Below are 18,466 nucleotides of genomic sequence, written 5' to 3'. Positions count from 1 at the left end.
GCAGCTCAGAGGGCTGTCAGAGTTTTCTCAGACAGCAGCTAGGGAGGGCCTAGGGTCTTCCTAGAGATGTGGTCTTGAGCTGTTAGAAACTATGGTAGCATTTGCTCAGGTCTTTATAGGCCAAGGTTGGCAGGCCTAGTCAAGAACAGGGTTCAGAGAAACCTATCTAGAGTGTGGTCAAGGAGAGACTTTTTGTCAGTTGTCATAAATATCATATGGGATATTGACCTGAAAATGCTTGAAGGAATGCAACACATCAGTATTAGTTGATACATTCATTTATATAGCCAAGCATATCCCTTTTCGTATTTCAAAATCCTCATTAAAATTCTTCCTTATAACTGAGTTCCAACTACTAAACATTCTGCCACACGGTAATAATGATATGGAAGAAAAATTATTAAATTTCCTTACTACTTACAGCCCACTGACAAGTCCTTGAAATGAGGAGAGTGACATTCCTTTAGGGATTCAACTGCCTCAATACTGACTCTTTGCCCAACCCCTGGGACCCTGTAGGTGTTCTTTAACATATAAAAATTCCTTATCTCTAACCCCTCCTCCCTCCAAGATACAGGTTAGGAATCCTCTTCCAAGCATAGGGTCCACTGATACACATCTGAAGGGTCTCATGACTGAGGGTTTACTAAACAGTAATAAACACCTTTCCTAACAATGGCTAGCCCCCTCAGGGCCTTAGAAACCTTGTTTCCAAAATACCTTGGAGGTTTGTTCTGTCCCTAACCCCCTTTCCAATTTGCAAGTATATAATTGCCCACTCTTGGTGATCCTGTGCACTTCTTTCTGCCAACGGATCCTGTCTCCGTATTTTAATAAAGCCACTTTTTTGCACCAAAGAGATCTCGAGAATTCTTTCCTGGCCCTTGGCTTCAAACACTAACATCTTCTGTACATCAATAACACCTATAATACTATACTAGGTATTTTACATATATCATAGTATTTCCTTCAAATAGAAAGGTTAAATACTTGACCAAGGTCATACAGCCAGTGAATGGCAGAGGTCAGATTCATACTCAACTCTGGGGATTGTTACCCAGTTCCATTAAACAAGAAACTCCTTTCATCCTTTAAATCGTTCAATTAAAAAGAAAACCAATTTATTCTTAACACCCTGGACACGTTCATTGCTCAAAAGATTTTTTTTGTAAGACTCTTATATATTCCATTCCAGCAAGATTCTAAGTTATTAGAAGGGCAGAGGTCAAGCCGAACACCTTTCAGTTTATCACAATTTCTTCAGCACCACTATGTATCATAGCATCATATTTAAGCCATTGCACCTGCGCCGAGGGAACTAGGGAACAGGATACAGAATAGTAAATGCCAACTGTGCAGTCCGGGAAAGAGATCAACTGTGAGTCAGGTCAGTTGGGGTAGGTTTCAACGAAGATTAGAATCGAGCTCCAGCTTGAGGATGAGCAAGATACTGACACTGAGAAAGAAACGCAGGGCGCGCCACGGATGAAGGTGAGAAGCCAGAACAGTAGAAGCTTATATATCTTTTAAAGGTAGTGTGGAGGGCGCCTGGGTGGCTCAGTGGGTTAAAGCCTCTGCCTTCAGCCTCAGGTCATGATCTCAGGGTCCCGGGATCGAGCCCCACATCCGGCTCTTTGCTCAGCGGCGAGCCTGCTTTCTCCTCTCTCCCTCTCTGCCTGCCTTTCTGCCTACTTGTGATCTCTATCAAATAAATAAATAAATAAAACTTTAAAAAAAAGTAGTGCGGATACTGTCACAGAACTTGAGTGGCCAACGGCTGTCTATCCGCTGACATTACTGTAAAAGGAAGGTATCTTGGAAGCTTAAGTGTCTGAAGTAAAGGCTGCTGGAGGAACCACATACTGATGCACCAGCGATCCCGGCTCCTCTGGCGCCTCTTAGCGGGACTCTACAGTCCCACTATCTGAAACCTCCACAACCCGGCGCCGAAGCGTTAGGCTCTCTATGACGCGTCGTTAAACTCTATGATCCGTCATGGGGGCGGGACGCTCACCTACCCGCCGCGCACGCGCGAAGCTCCACTTGCTGCACAAAGACTGCGGGAGGAGGTGCCGGCGCAAGCGCCTTGAGGCTGTCAGAAAATAGGGTCATCAGCCCGCCTCCTGGCGCAGAGAGGGCAGAGAGAAGCATGCGCTTAAGAAGGCGCGGGACTTATTTCACGCTGGGGGTGGCGATGACGTAATGACAGAGGAGGAGGCGGTCAAGGAACGGAAGCCGGGAAGGAACCAGGGCGGAAGGGGACCAGGGCCGGGGTTGTGTTCGGAGCCTTGGCGGGGCTGGGGTTCCGATGTGGTCCCCGGAGCGGGAGGCCGAGGCCCCGGCCGGGGGAGACCCGGCGGGCCTACTGCCCCCCGAGTGGGAGGAGGATGAGGAACGCATGTCTTTCCTGTTCTCCGCCTTCAAAAGGAGTCGCGAGGTGAACAGCACCGACTGGGACAGCAAGATGGGCTTCTGGGCTCCGTTGGTGCTGAGCCACAGCCGCCGCCAGGGGGTGGTGCGCCTGCGTCTGCGGGACTTGCAGGAGGCCTTTCAGCGCAAGGGCAGTGTCCCGCTGGGGCTGGCCACCGTGCTACAGGACCTGCTACGGTGAGGGCGGGCCCGGGCCAGGGGGCGGGGGTGGCTCCCTGAGGGTACCGCGCCCAGCCGAGGGTCTGGACCGCAGGGGCGGATCTGTTTGTTCAGTACGCACAAGAGGACCCGAAAGGAGGCTGGGTTAGGGGTGTGGAGGGAGAGGGAGACGGGGCATCGGGCAAATTGGGGGGCCACGATTGTCCGATGAGATTAGATTCAGACGGTAAGAGGAGAAACCCGACTGGCAGAGGTGACAATGACTTGTCTGGCTTGGAATCCCGTTGTGTAGTTATTTTGTAGGGGCTTCCAAATTTGAATTACTCTGGCACAGAAGGTATGTGAGATAGATTTATTGAACTAAGGAAGGTCAGGACTAACGAGAGGGCAGTCGTAGGGAAAAGGCCTGTGGGGATCTTGCCTGCAGCCCCCCCGGCACAGGTCATGTGTCTGGACTGTCTTGGCTTGTCCTTGGCACAGGCAGGTTGAAGCAGAGGACATGAAGCAGGCTGAGGGCTTTACTGGGTACCTCGGTGCTCTGAGAAAGGTCTGTAGTGTCCCCTGTGCGACTGGTGCAGGGTTTTGGAGGTACCTGCGGGGGCAGCATGGATATCTGTCTAATAGATGTACCGCATTTAACAGCATGCAGATACTTTGCATACACCATCATCTGACCTCCTCAGCAGTCCTGAGAGCGAGATGATAGAATTATCCTCAACAGACAGAAGAGGGGACTGAGACTGAGATCAAGATACTTACTGGAGGTACTCAGCTAGTGAGAGCTAATGCCAGGTTTGGACCCCCTAGTCCCCTGATTCTAAATCATCTGCAGATCACATTTGTACCTACACTTAGAGCAGCCTAGCTAGCATAGTACCTGCTTCAGTGAATGAAGACAGTCAACTTTCCTATGTTCCTTTGAGGGTGCGGCCCAGTGAATGAAGAAAGTCAACTTTGCTATGTTCCTTTTAGGGGTCTCCCTTCTTCCCAGTACCTTTCCATTGACTGACGCTGATGGGACAAGCCATTTCTGAAACTTACTGTGTCTGAGAAAGTGAACTGTGCCAAGTTGAGGGCCAAACGGTCTGGGCTCAAATCCTGGCTCTGCCACTCGCTAAAATTATGTGCCCCTCTTTAAGCTTCAGCCTGACCAAGTATAAAATGATGATGATAATTGTCGGTAGGTTTATCGTGAGGATTTGAAACATATTCCGTACATAGCCCTTAGCATAGTGATTGGTCAATGGTAAGCATTCATTTAATGTAGCTACTTAGTACCAGTACCATAAAGTGCTTATGTCCTGTCTCCACCTTAGCTTAGGAATAGCAGAAAATCTTTTCTCTGACCATCTTTGTATATTTCCTTAGGTCTTGCATAGACAGTAATTGACATTATGGTTATTTTCATTTTATCATACGGAGCTTCATTTGTACAAGGAAGTCCCAATGTAGGCTCTGTAGCCTTAGTGGAGAGCTTGCATTTTGGAGCCAAGTTACATTGGCCTCTCTCACCCCAGTCCTCCAGTTTTCTCATTGACCAGAATGCTAGCAACAATGTCCATCTCACAGAGTTGTCGTGAGGTTTTCAGCTGGAGCATAAACAGTGCTGCTCATAATCGCTGGCACAGAGTAGGTACCTAAGAAATGGTGTTTATGATGATGGTGATGATCAAATTTGTCTCTTAGGGGATGATTTAGACTGGAATGGGACATTGCATTAAGCCTACTCTACGCCCTTTTCTTTCTTTGCCTGCAGTCGAGGGGAGTTGCAGCGGGAGTCAGACTTCATGGCCAGTGTAGACAGCAGCTGGATCTCCTGGGGGGTTGGAGTCTTCCTGCTGAAGCCCCTCAAGTGGACTCTTTCCAACATGCTAGGCGATAATAAAGTTCCTGCCGAGGAGGTGCTCGTAGCCATGGAGCTGCTTAAGGTGGGTGCTGAAAAGGCAGAGGTCCGGTCCGGATGGCATTGCCATGATGACAGGATCCTCCACGTTCCTGTGTGTATCCTTAGAGAAACAACATCTTTTTTTGCATGGTGACAGAGTTGATAATGGAGTTTATCTGACCTTTTATATGGAGTTGTTAGTTGGATTGTACATTTCAAAGGCCATCCAGGAATTGTCGGTAACATACAGTTGATTACTTTCTGTATTTGTAGATATTAGTGATAAGCTAAAGTTTGGAAAATTCTTTGCCTTCTGTAGTTTACTGGTTAAGCATTTCTGAGGATTTCTAAAGACCTTGTGACTTTAGCTAGGCCTTCTCTTAAATCAGCAGACCAGGTTCAGAGTTCCTCCTCTGTGACTAGAACCCTCTCCCCTTCCCCTTCAGCTTACTGATGGTCTTAGTTTCACTGAAGAGGCCACCAGGCCCTTGGTCCCTTCATGCTGTACTGGTTGGTCAGCTTCCTCCTGGCCTGCCTTCCCTAGCCAAACTAGAGCATGCACCCAGCTGCTTTGCTCCTCTCTCGGGCCACTCAAGACACCCAGCACAGCCACTACTGTAGACCGGCCCCACAGTCTGCCTTCCCTGCTAGAGAGAATCACCCTGGGGCCCAGCTCTAGCAGGGCCCTCGTAGCCATTCCTCAGGTCAGCTTCTTGTCCTTTCCCAGCCCCCTCACACTTGCCTTCCATACGCCACTCCCATGACTCTGCTGACATTTCGTTGAGCAGGTAGAATCTCCTAAGACAAGCCTTCAGTTTTCTGTCCTTCTACATCAAGTTTGAGCCTTCATTTCTCCCCAGGCTCAGAGGATGAAGGGTCTGTCTTCTCTTCCACATGGGCTCTTGAGTCTGTGTCTACCGAGCTCTCCCCTCATCCCATCAGTCCCTCTTGATATACATTCCATCTCCCTTGCTTGGTGCTCTCCTTCCTCAGCCTCTAAATCCTCCTGAGTTTTTCCCATCACAGAATGACTCCTTTGTGGGGCCTGGCCACTCTCTCCTTAGTGCTCTGTTTCTCTCCTTCTTGACCAAGCTTTGTTGTCACCACTTCCTGACCTTCCCAGTGCACTTTAACCCAGTGCACACCCACGTCAGCCCCACACTCCACCAGAACTGCTGTGTGTGTGCATGTTTACAGATTGACCGAACACCAGGTAGCAGAAGTACAGCGTAGACAGTACTTATTTTTTGAAACTCACAGACTAAGCCCAACCTCAGGACCTTTTTGCATAGCCCCAGAGGCTTCCACACAGCTGGAGCCAGCTGAGCATCTTCATCCCTTGTCCCCACAGAAGCTCCACTTTCTCTTCACCTTGACAGACACCCCACCCTCTCTCACTCAGATTGAGGTGGAGGTCTCCAAAATCTACCCCCTCTCCCTGTCCCTCACAATTTGACTGAGCAGTGTGCATCTGCTTCAAGGGAGGGGCTCTTTCTTTCCCTTCACCCACATGGCTTTCCTCCCACCCAGCACCCTGACCTCCAGGACTTAGCCAGGGACCCGTAGAAACTACAGGATAGTTTGTGTGGCTGTGGGCCAAGCTCCATTCCTCTTTGCAGTCTTTCACCGCAAGGTTTTCCAACCTGGAACAAAGGGAGGTAGACTCATTTGTCCCCACAGATGTGGTTTTCGATTTACAGGCTTTTGAGAGCAAAGGCAGAGATAGGGGAGGAAGTGGAATTAATAACATAGATCTTCCAAGAACCAACAGTAATTTTTAACTGCAGTGTAGTTTACTCTTATTTAAGTAGAAAAATAAATCTTGCTCTACAGCGGCATGGTACCGTTAAACCTATACCCAGCTTACATCACGAAACAGAGTGCTTAACACTTGAGCTCATTCTGCGACATCTGCTTTCAAATAGATGGTGACTTTGCTCTTTTCTCCTGAGAGGGAACCTTGTTTCCCTGTATGAAACTGAAGAGTCTTCTCTAGATATTGTTATAAAATAAAGCCTACTTCTGAAGTTAAGTGATTTTCCCAAGTCCATACACAGAAAGCAAGTAACTTTTTACTTGAAAAAATGCAGAAAAGTAAAAATTGCGCATAAGGTTTGCTATTTAAAATAATTATACAAAGAAACAAACGTTTCCTTTCTGTTCATGCCATTTCCATCTCTTTAGGTATGTTCCTTTCTGTTTGTGTGTGCACACACACGCGTGCTCGGGTGTTCCTATATTTTCTTATTGACCTTGTCCCACACCATTGTATTACTTTCTGTTTTGTTTTATTTTATTTTATCTTATTTTTATATATATTTATATATTTTATACAGATAAAATATGTTTTTTATATTTATATTTTTATGTTTTTATTTTATTTATTTTAGTTAGCATTTAATCCTTCCTAAAAATATTATTTATTTGTTTATTTATAATCGGTCTCTCCTACTAGGAGGGAGAAGTTCTATTGGCGCTGGGACTCTGGGAACAGCACCTGCTTCATAACAGAGTCACTAAACATTTGTTGAATAAACACATGAATGTACACATACATACGAAAATATGCATGCACACATGCATTTTTTTCCAGAAATAGAATCTTATTTTACTTATTGATCTGCAACCTGCCTTTTTTTCTTTACACTTCAGTATGTTATGAGCGTCTTTCCAGACCCCTACATAACATTCTTTCAGATAGCTGCATGATAATCTATTGATACGCCACAATTTAACCAGTAGTAACCACACAGTTGGACATTGAAGTCATTCCAATTTCTCTGTTACAAAAAACCAAAAAAATACTTCTTTGATAGCTTTGTGTATACATCTGTATACTTTTTATTTTTTTTATGGAGTTGATTTCTAGAAATGCATCTGTACAGAAATTGCCAAATTACTTTTCAGAAGTTTGTACTAATTCACACATTAACATGTTCGGTCTCCCCACATCCTTGTCAGCACTGGATAACATGAGTCTTTTAAATTTTGCCAGTATGACAAAAATGATGCTTCCTATTTGGGGTTTGAGCGGCTTTTTTCCTGTCTGCTGGCCATTTACAAATCCCCTTTTGTGTGTTGCCTATTTATATTTTTTGCTTATTTTTATACTGGATTGTTTGTCCTTTATATTTAGAAGGGGTATTTTTGCGTATTAGGGGTAGATAGATAGAACATATTTAGTGTTAGGGATGTAAATATTATTTTCTGGTCTCTCTTTTGCTTTTCATTTTTATTTATCATGTCTTTTACCATATAAAAGTTTATGTTTCTATGGTCAGATCTCTAAAAATTTTCCTTTATGGCTCCTGAATTTCTGGTCTTGCTTACAAAGGCATCCTCCACAAAGTTAATTAGATTTTTAAAATATTTCCTCAGGAGTGTCTGGGTGGTTCAGTTGGTTAAGCATGAGACTCTGGATTTCAACTCAGGTTGGGATCTCAGAGTCAGGAGAGCAAGCTGTGCATTGGGCTCTGTGCTCAGTGGGGAGTCTGCTTAAGATTCTCTTTCCCTTTGCCCCTCCCCCCACCCTGTCTGTCTTTCTCTTTCTCTCAAATAAATAAATAAAATCTTTTTTAAAAATGTTAAAAAATATTTTCTTGGGTGCCTGGGTGGCCCAGTAGGTTAAGCATCTGCCTTCGGATCAGGTCATGATCCCAGATCCTGGGATCAAGCCTCACATCAGGCTCCCTGCTCAGTGAGGAGTCTGCTTCTCCATCTCCCTCTGCCCCAGCACTGCCCCCACCCCGGCCTGTGCACTTGTGCTGGCTCTCACTCTCTCTCTTTCAATCTCAAAAATAAATAAATAATCTTTTAAAAAAGCAACAACAAAACATTTTCTCAATTTAAATTCCAGTAATTTGAGGGTGGCTGTGTGATGGACACTGGGGTGAGTATGTGCATTGGGGGAGTGCTGTGGATTTTGTAAGACTGATGATTCACAGACCTGTACCCTTGAAACAAATAATACACTATATGTTAATAAAAAATAAATTCAAAAAATAAATTTCAGTAATTTGGCATTTGTTTCTGTATATCTGGTAAGGAAAACCGATTTTCTTCCAAACAGATAGTCAGTTGTCTTAACATCATTTTTTGGTGGTTTTTTTTTTTTTTAATTTATTTTTGGGGCACCTCCGTGTCTCAGGTGTTGGGCGTCTGCCTTTGGCTCAGGTCATGATCCCAGGGTCCTGGGATCAAGCGCTGCATCAGGTTCCCTGCTTAGTAAAAAAGATTTATTTTTTTATTCGAGAGAGCCCGCACAAGCAGCGGGACGGACAGAGGGAGAGAAATTCAAGCAGCCTCCTTGCTGAGCACAGAGCCTGACATGGTACTTGTCTCACAACCCTGAGGTCATCATCTGAGCAGAAATCCAGAGTCGCACGCTCAACCAGCTGAGCCTCCCAGCTGCCCCAACATCATTTACTGTTGCTTGCCGTTCATCTTTTGGCCTGGACACCACACTGTTCCCACTATAGAAGCTTTATAGTAAGTGTTATTATCTGACAAGGCAGGTAAATCACATGAAAAGTGGAGTCCCTGTCTTACTGGACTCTTCTTATGCCTTTGACACCGTTGCCCCTCACTTCTTAAAATTTTCCATTTCTTTGATTTTGTTGTCATTACACTGCTGGTTCTCCTTGGTTCTCCCTAAGTGTTGCTCTGGGTCTCTTTTGTGAGTTCCTTCGCCTCTTAAACCTGGGTCTTCCTTCAGCTTATTACTTTTCTCTGAGTTTCCTTGGGTAACTCGGTTGCACTTGGGAATTGAATTACCTTCTGTGTGCTTGAGGAGTTTCAGAGTTATATATCCTGTCCTGGTGTCTCCTTTGAGCTTCAGGTTTGTGTATCTAGTTATCTGTTGGATGTATTTTCTTGGATATACTTCAGGCATCCCAAACAACGTGTCCAAAATGGGATGTTTTATCTTTCCTATAGAATACGCTCTTCCTTCTGTGTTCTTGCTATTAATTAAAACCATCATATCCACCCGGTCACTCAAGCCAGAACTGAAACATCATCCTGGACTCTTCTGTCTCCTTCCACCCCATGCCCAGCTACTGAGGACTGCCTGTTTTATCTTCTGAATTTTTCTTGAACCCATCCCTTCTCTGTCCCTGTCACCACTGCCCCGTTCAGGCCCTCCCAATCTCTGGCATAAATGATCGCCCTGCCTCTAAGGCTTGCTCCTACAATCCATCTTTCCTGCTTGCCAGCTAGATTCTGTTAATCCAGCCTTGTCATTTCACTTCCAAGACTGTCCACTGTCTGCAGAGCAAGGACAGCAAAGAAGAGACTACAGCTTGTGTAGTCTGTGTAAGAGAGAAGGGCTTCTGTTCTCTCTTCCCTTCCTGTCCACATCCGTAAACACCATATTGACTCATACTCTATGCCATTGCTCATGACCTTCCCCCTTCCTGAGATACCTTCCCACCACTTCACCTAGGAACTTACCCTTTGGAATTCTTCTCAACAACCATTTGTCCCCCTCAAGCAATCTCCGAACTCCTAGGTGTTCCTTCCTTAGATTTTCATAGCACTCTGTTCATACCTCAGTAAGTATTTCTTATTTGCAGAAGTCTGAGAGAGTGCTTTCCATGTAAGAGGAACACGGTGGCATTGTTTCTTGAAACTTCTATTTCTTAGGCTCCCCACACAAACCCTGTCCCACCTCATTGTCACATCCTTCTCTCCTGAGACTCCTTAGAGACTCAGTGACGCTCTTGCTTGCTGTATCGCCAGTTGGCTTAAGAATGGGAAGACCAGCTTTGGAAGGGAATATGGATGTCATCTCTCTCCCTTCTTCAGTCTGTGAGAGGGATGCTGAGGACCAGTGAGACTGACTGGTCCCGGGCTCGACAGGCAGAGCCGAAAAGCAGGCCTCAGCTCTCAGTCATGGCTGTGCCACCACACCACCCTGGGCTCCTCCTTCCCCTGGGCTGGGAGACCCAGCAACACAAAGTCCCACACGGATAGGCGAGCACGGAGCCAGCTCCTGATACACATACCACATACTTTCTTTCATCTGCATATACCAGACTTCCCTCCAAGGTTTAAAAAAACTCAAGATCTTTTTTCTTTCCAAAACTGCTACTTCAGGAGAGACAAGGCCAGCGCCCCTTGCTCTGGTCTTGCATGATCCTGGTTGGGAACATGGGGCCAGGGGTTCCGGGGCTCTGAGGGCAGCGGCCAGGCTTGTAAGCACGTTTGCCTCCCCCTCTGCAGGAGAAGGCCGAGGAGGTGTACCGTCTGTATCAGAACTCCCCGCTCTCCTCCCACCCCGTGGTGGCCTTGTCAGAGCTGAGCACCCTCTGTGCGGGCTCCTGTCCGGATGAGAGGACCTTCTACCTAGTGTTGCTGCAGCTGCAGAAAGAGAAGAGAGTCACGGTTCTCGAGCAGAATGGGGAAAAGGTACGGAAGTCCAGCTGTTCGTTCATCGACTCAGCGACGGCTTATCGAGTGCCTACTGCACATGCCTCCTGCCCTTCCTGCTGGGGGGATTTCTGAGCATTGGCAGTAGGGGCCCCAGTAATTTGTCCCTGTCCCTCAGATTGTGAAGTTTGCCCGAGGGCCACATGCCAAGGTCTCTCCGGTCAACGATGTAGATGTCGGGGTGTACCAGCTGATGCAGAGTGAACAGCTGCTATCGCGCAAGGTGGAGTCCCTGTCCCAGGAAGCAGAGAGGTAACTACCCCGGAGCTGAGCAGCCCCAGCCCCCCACCCGGCAAAGCACTGGTGCCCATGGGCTCATCTCAAAAAAAAAAGAAAAATAAAAGGGAGCACCTGGGTGGCTCAGTGGGTTGAGCCTCTGCTTTCAACTCAGGTTGGGATCGAGCCCCACATCGGGCTCTCTGCTCAGCAGGAAGCCTGCTTCCTCCTCTCTCTCTGCCTGCCTCTCTGCCTACTTGTGATCTCTGTCAAGTAAATAAATAAACTCTTAAAAAAGAGAAAAAGAAGGAAAAGTTATTTTACTAATAGCAAAGTCCTCGCTGCTCAGTGCAGCGGTCATGCAAAAACACGGACTATCACAAAGGAGAAAAAAAGGAATTTTAATTCTTCCCCCGACAAGATTACGTCTTTTGGCATTAACATTTCTGCTCCTCCGTGCCAGGATCTTTTTAACAGTGTCGAGCAGGGTCTTGTCTTAGGTTCTTAGGAATACTTCGGAATAGTGTAGTGAACGAGGCAAGTATCCGCCTTCCAGGTTCTTTCTGAGGGATCCCTGCTCTTCCCCTCAGATGGGGAAGGCACCCCTGCTAAAGGCACATGAACCCTTCTCCAAACTGTAGGCTGTGTGGACATTGAATGAAAATGCTTGCTCCTCCTTAACAGTGAGAGAGACCCAGCAGTGCAGGGAAGCCAGGGACTACGTCCAAGGCCACTGTTGGTGTTCAGAACTGATTCCTTGTCTACCGGCTGCCGAAATGGGACTGTGCTGTTAAGGTGCCTTGTTGGCACATTTTCCTTGCCTGGCGGCTGAAACTGCTTATCCTCGGTTGGTTTGGCTTTCTCGCCTGCATACATGTTCCATTTTATATCTCAGCTTGCTGCGGGAGTTTGCCAGCAGGCTCTTGGACATCGTTTTTCTGGCCATTGGACGGAATTGATTTGATTTTCAGATTTGAAAGTACCTTCATTAAGTGGGACTCTCGGGGACTATTCAGGACACTACCACCCTCATCCTGCGCCACAGTCATCTTGATCTGTCCCCTGTGTTTGGTAGGTGTAAAGAAGAAGCCCGCCGGGCATGCCGAGCAGGAAAGAAGCAGCTGGTGAGTTTCCGCTCTTCCCCTCTAGTTGTGTACCTGTGCCTGGGTCCGACAGTGGGTGGTGGTACCCCAGCGGTTCAGAGACGAGCTTGGGGCATGATGGGAAGTGTCTGCAGGTGGTCCAGGCACCACAGCTTGCTTTACAAGTGAGGGAGGAGGAGGAGGCCTGAGATGGTCTTACCACCAGAGAAAGCCTTGCTTCCTCTGGCCCTCTGGCCTTCCTGACCAAGTCTCCATGCCCCACCCCCACCCCCGCCAGGCTCTGAGGTCTCTCAAGGCCAAGCAGCGGACAGAGAAGCGCATCGAGGCCCTGCATGCCAAGCTGGACACTGTTCAAGGCATCCTGGACCGGATCTACGCCTCCCAGACAGATCAGATGGTAACCACTGCCCCTCTAGTTCCGGGATCTGGGTGGTCTCTCCAGCAAACACTCCTCATTCCCTCCACTGTGGCTATGCTGTTTGGAGGAGGCCTGGGTGTTTTCAGGGTAGGCCTGGGAGTTCACTTCTCCTTTTGGGAACTTTTGGCCTCCGTGAACATGGGCTAAATCAAGGGCGGGTGGTTAAAAAAAAACCCAAAGTCATCATTCGGAGATGAAATGATATTGGTACGTATTTTGCCCAGTGTTCTTTATTTGCACTGATAACTTTGTTTCCTCTTTAGGTTTTCAATGCCTATCAGGCTGGGGTAGGAGCACTAAAACTCTCCATGAAGGATGTCACAGTGGAGAAGGCAGAGAGCCTTGTGGATCAGATCCAAGAGGTACAGGAGGGGGCCAGGGAGGAACAGCTACAGAAGGAAGTTAGTGAGGGCAGGTGTGACTTTGCTGTGCTTCCTCTTTCCCCAAACTAGACTCCTTCCCTTGTGCACTGATTCTCAGGTGGGGCAGCATTACTTGGTAACCCTGAACCTTGAGCCCAAGAGACGGAGACCCCCAGAAGTGCTACTCCGCCTTCAAGGCCTTGTGCTTTTCTCTTCCAGCTGTGTGACACCCAGGATGAAGTTTCTCAGACTCTGGCTGGTGGGGTGACCAATGGCTTAGGTGAGTTGACAGGGCGGTTCTTTTCTTCCTTCCTTCCTAAGAGGGTTTCGCTTCCTGGTACTGTGATGGCTTGGGTCATAGATCTGCTTTTCCTGGTGCAGGCAGGACTCTCTCTGGGGTTCACCCCCAGCAGTGGTTAGAAGGAACTGTCCTCTCCTTTTGGTAGACTGTACCGTTAACCTCTCTGGGCTGCAGCGATCTTGCCTCACTAGACCTCCTACTGCAGGATCCTCCTTTATGGGCAAGGGGAAGTAGGGTCAGTTCTGTGGTGTTAGCAAATATATGCCCTCGATGACTTAGCTCTGTGTGTGTGGGAGAAGAGTATTTGCTTGGAGGTGCCCACTGCCTCCCGACTCATACGATTTTTTGGACCTGCAAGGAGGCCTGGACATCTTTTGTAGAGCTGAGCTGAGTGATGCCATCCCCAATCCTTGACTCATGAACGCATTTGCTCCTTGGACTTTGTATGTCCTCATGCCATCTTTTCTTTCCAGATTTTGACAGTGAGGAACTGGAGAAGGAATTGGACATCCTTCTTCAGGATACCACCAAAGAACCTTTGGATCTGCCCGAAAACTCCCCTGAGACATTTTATACCAACAGTGTGCCTAACCCTAGGATCTCGGACGCTGAACTTGAAGCTGAACTTGAGAAATTGTCCTTATCAGAGGGAGGTATGGAGCTTTACTCCCAGGGTTGCCGGTGGACGTGGGTCCCTCTCGTTGACAGTAGCCAGGCACAGGGCTGGTGAGTCCCAGCCTGAGTACTTCGTCTGTTAGGGTGTCAGACCCCAAGGGGTTTGTGGGAGGGAGGGAGTTGCAGGCTCGTTATTTATGTGAAGACTCGACCCCTTAAACACTGGGATGCTTTCACCCTAAAGGTCTGCCTGATGTAGAACTCAGTCATTTCTTCTTTTTACAGGTTTGGTCCCAAGCAGTAAATCTCCAAAAAGGCAATTGGAACCGACTCTCTAAAGCCATTCTAGGACCCTTAAGTGAAGGACCCTCGTGTAAAAGAGAGACCAGGCTTGTGTGTGTGTACATAGTTATTTAAATGAGAAACTCTCAGAATTTGTTGGGAAGAGGAGGAAGGAGAACTGCTTCGATGTATCTGGATGCCACCACTCACTACAGGACAGATGTAATTTCTGGAAGCGTGCTCGCGAGGCGTGCTCCCAGCTGGTGTCATGGACCTGCCTTCTCATCTTTATAGTGCCACAATTTATACAGTTCTGTGTTTGACCTGTCGTCTCTCATAGCCTGCAGTCCTTGCCGTTGGCTCAGTTAGGTTTGTCTTTACCCGCCAGCTTTGTTCCAGCCCACGAAGGCGAAAGAGTTGCAGCTTTGCCAAATCAAAACCAGTCCCTTCTCCCCACCCCCACTGTTTTTCCCCCGAGGACTTTATTCTGTAAGGTCAGGTAAGCGACTTGTTCCGGTCCTACTCTGTTTTCACTGCAATGCAAGGAAGGAGAATCAAACAGCTGCCACCTGATGGAGGAACGTACAGTGTGAAAGGGTGTTCTGTGGGGCCGCTGGCCAGATTCTCCAGGTGTTCAGAAAAAGAGGTCACCCCTGAGTGTCAGAGTCACGACACCTGGCAAGGGGGCTTGTGTAGTTGGGGGGATGCTGCTGTCTTTTCCGTCTTATGCAGAAGATCTGCGGACTGGAGAGTTATTCTTAGTCTTTTGAACTTGACAGGGAGAAGCCCAGGCGACTATTAGGGCCCCGGGTGTCCAAACTCCATATTTTTTTTAACGAGGCACAATCTCTGCCTTGCCCCCATCACAGAATAACTTAACATATAACTTAAATATGCGTATCAGAACAAGCCACACAACCACACGCCTCCCCTTCTTGAGCCTGGCACACAACAGCAGGTTCTTGGTTTGAACTTCAGAAGCATTTCGCTTTGGAGCCCGTTGCTCAGGGCAGGGGATCTGAGCCAGGATGTGCAATAGAAGCAGAAGATGTGGCCTTCCGCCATGTCTGCTGTGTACTTCCCCGGTCCTGCGCCATACCTGTCCTGCCTCCTCACGTGCTGTCTTCCTGCTTCCTTTGATGGACTGGGGAGGATGGTACTGGGGGGAGGGGCGGCAGACAGGAGGGTCTGAATGTTCTGGCAACACGGAGAAGAAAGGAGGACAGCTGTACTGCCACTCTGCTGCCACAGTAACAAGTATTTCTGCCTGGAGCCCTTTGCCCTGGCCCTCCTCCACGAGGTGCCACAGAGCCCAGGGAAAGAATTTGCTCCAGGCAAGGAGCATGAATTACTGTTCAATTTCTCTCCTACTTGACCTTGGTAAACTGAAATGTTGGGGGTGAAGAGAAACAATCACTATTTTTTCTTTTTTATCTGATAAATAATTAAAAGAAAAAATCCGAGTGCCTGTCCTGGTCTCTTCTCAGGTTGTAGAAAGTTTCTTGTGCCTTCATGCCTCCTGCCACCCACGCCCACAGCGTTGACACACTCCAGGTCTCTGGCTTGAAGGCCGCAGGAGAAGGAAAGAGCTGCAGAGTGTGAGGGCTGAGGTGGCCTGCGCCAGCCGCTTGCTCTCATACCACACGGTTCCTGTTCTCAGGGAGGAGGCATTCTTGGAAGGTCCTGGGTTCCAGGAGAGTGCCATCATCTTGATTATTTTCTGTGGCCTGTTCTCTTTTTCAATGGCCCCATTCCTCTACTGTGTGATGATAACCATTTTCTAGTCTGGAGCAGTGTTCACTCGGCACCTGTTACTGGCCTCGTGTTTGCCACCGCTGGTGGGGAGGCTGAGTGCAGAGCTAGGTCGACCACAGCACTGGGTTTGCAGCTCTAGGGGAGTCACCGAGCCCAGAGCAGAAACAGCTCGGACAGAGAACCCCATGAAACGGGCCAAGTGCTCTAAGGGAGGCATGTTGCAGGGACCCCTGGTCAAGCTGGATGACCTGGACATTGTGGTCTCATGTTAAACTCTTTTTTGCCACTGGCCAGAGCTGCTGAGAAGTCCGTGTTAAAATGTTTTAGCCTGGGGCCTTGCTGCGCTGAAAGAAACGAGATGTTGTCTGGGGTGGCTCAGAGAGAACAAGGAGCCGCTGGCTGGCAGTGGCTGCGTTTCTGCACGTGATCCCCATGAGGGCCCGAGTCCTGTGTCAGGGTGCTCCTCTGGAAGGAATGGACTTGGTTTCTTAAGGGAACTGGTGAATTTTCTTGTGTGTGGAGCTATACTGGGCCCAGATGAATCAGGCTCAAATACTGCCCTATTGAAGGTGGAGGACCCTTCAGCATATAGCTGAAGACCTAAGTAAGTTCCCAGAATAAATACTTTAAGTTGGTGGGCTCGGGGAGGGCTTCACGGAGGAGACGACATCCAAGCTTTCACTTTTCTTGAGTATTTTCTTGGGTGTTCAGAATCTTGTAAAGCAATCTAAGTGTTAAAATATCTATCCATTCTGCTAAGAACAAGTAGGGAGAGAAAATACAAACTAGGGAGTGATAGGTCCTAGCTAAGGGAAACCTACCTCCCGTTCTTGCCTCAGCCGCTAACGAGTTGTGTGGCTCTGGGCCCACAAGCCTCTCATTTCTCATCAGCAAAGCAAACAAGACAGACAAGAGGACTCCTGAGATTCTGACTGTCTTAGTCTCCCCGCAGATGGTCTGCTTCTCCTTTCTCATGAACACCTGCTGCCTTGTGACGAGACAGGAAACGTGGCTAAAGGGTCTGCAGTAACTGCCTGCCGGGTGACAGTGTGGCAGCCCGCAGAGAGTAGGTGTGGGAAGGTGGGAGGAAGGGGGGCGCCCAGGAGCTGGGTGGGCTCTCCAGTCAGATACCTATTGTGAGAGGGGTGTCTTATCACTGCCTGAAGGGCTGAGAGTTCAAGGCTGAGCAGCCAACCCTGTCCCCTTCCCCACCCCACCCCCAAAGAGGTCACGATATTCTGGTCCAACGTGCTGGAAATGTCATCAAAGCAATTGCAAGGAGAAAGAACAAAGTTGTAAGAAAGATGAGGCAACTGGGAAAGTTCCTGACTCACAGGGAATCCAACCAAAGCTTTGCTTTGAGGTTTGTGGGTGAGTTTGACAGCCTCCTTTCCTTTTGAGGGATTTTGTTTTCCCCGCCAATGTCTCATTCCTACCACCGACATCTCATTTTTATTCAAGCTGCAGCCCCTCTGGGGAAAGTGTGGTTCTCGTCCACCTGCTGCACAGAAACAACACGTCGTCACAGACACCTCGGACAGGAGAGCCGGAGGAGTCTCGGCAAACCGAGCAAAGCCTTCGTTTTCCAGCTGAGGACACTGAAGCATAGATGACCTGCCCAAAGTCACAGAGCGGGCAAGGAGAAGTTAGGCTGTTGACTTCCAACTCCGCACTCTCTCTGTTAGAACAAGCTACTCTTGAAGCAGACTTTCAAAAACAATCTAACTCCCAGAGCACTTCCTGTGGTTGGTGGGTGGTATGTGCTAGCGCTGTGGCTTGGCAGACGGGCTTCCCCCAGTTCTCAGTGCTACAATGACACAGACTTATGTGGATCCAATATCCCCTCCCAAGAGATACCAGCTGGCCAGGGGCCAATTCTTAGTGAACTCGAGGTCGGTCTTGGCATTGCTCCTTTGCTGATATTACCCATGAAGGTAACTCTTTTGACTTGCATTTTGGAACAAAGCCCATCAACTGTATCCATACCCCTTTCTAAAGGAGCCAGACTCGGAATCCTTGCAAGATAACCAAAGGTGTGATTAGACGACTTGGTATCCCCAAAAGCATACCATGAAATGCAGGGTGGATGGAACCTTAGCTAATAGATTTCTACCCCTGCGAACAGTATAATGAATGCAGGCTGGCCTGGCTTACCATGTAACGAGGTAGCCTAGAAAATTCCTTATGCACGTGGGAAGAGTAAAATTTAGCTATTCAAAAATAACACGCTGAAGTCCTTAACCCAGGAAAGTTAAAAATTAATCAACAGATTCACATGGTATGCCCAGTTTGTGTGAGCTAACAAATCAGTGGAGGGAAGGAAGGAAGTTTTAGACAGATTCCCTGCCCTGCAGGTACTTCAAGATGAATATCGTAGTTCAGATTGTATAACAACATACCACAGACCAGATGGCTAAGAAACCACAAAAATTATCTTGCAGTTCTGGAAGCTGGAAGACAGAGATCTGAGCGCCTGCATGGTCTGGTTCTAGTGAGGGCCTTCTTTTAGCT

General features: G+C 48.0%; 1 protein-coding gene across 2 annotated transcripts; it reads left to right on the top strand.

Moving 5' to 3' along the window:
* The first annotated feature begins 2,202 nt into the window (after window positions 1-2,202).
* CHMP7 (charged multivesicular body protein 7) lies at window positions 2,203-15,663 on the top strand. Of its 2 annotated transcripts, XM_044225148.1 has the most exons (10): window positions 2,203-2,607; window positions 4,346-4,517; window positions 10,697-10,882; window positions 11,022-11,155; window positions 12,195-12,243; window positions 12,500-12,619; window positions 12,904-13,002; window positions 13,222-13,282; window positions 13,777-13,956; window positions 14,204-14,354. In XM_044225148.1, exons 1-10 carry the CDS (start codon window positions 2,309-2,311, stop codon window positions 14,254-14,256), a joined length of 1,353 nt encoding a protein of 450 aa, XP_044081083.1. In that variant the 5' UTR covers window positions 2,203-2,308; the 3' UTR covers window positions 14,257-14,354. The 2 variants fall into 2 exon arrangements, with proteins under 2 accessions (XP_044081083.1, XP_044081084.1); XM_044225149.1 differs by lacking the exon at window positions 13,222-13,282 and having other exon boundaries at window positions 2,204-2,607; window positions 14,204-15,663.
* The last annotated feature ends 2,803 nt before the right edge of the window (window positions 15,664-18,466 follow it).

Source organism: Neovison vison, chromosome 11 (assembly GCF_020171115.1).
Source record: "Neovison vison isolate M4711 chromosome 11, ASM_NN_V1, whole genome shotgun sequence".
In the NCBI taxonomy this organism is placed as follows: Eukaryota; Metazoa; Chordata; class Mammalia; order Carnivora; family Mustelidae; genus Neogale; species Neogale vison.
This window is presented reverse-complemented; position numbering and strand designations above follow the sequence as displayed.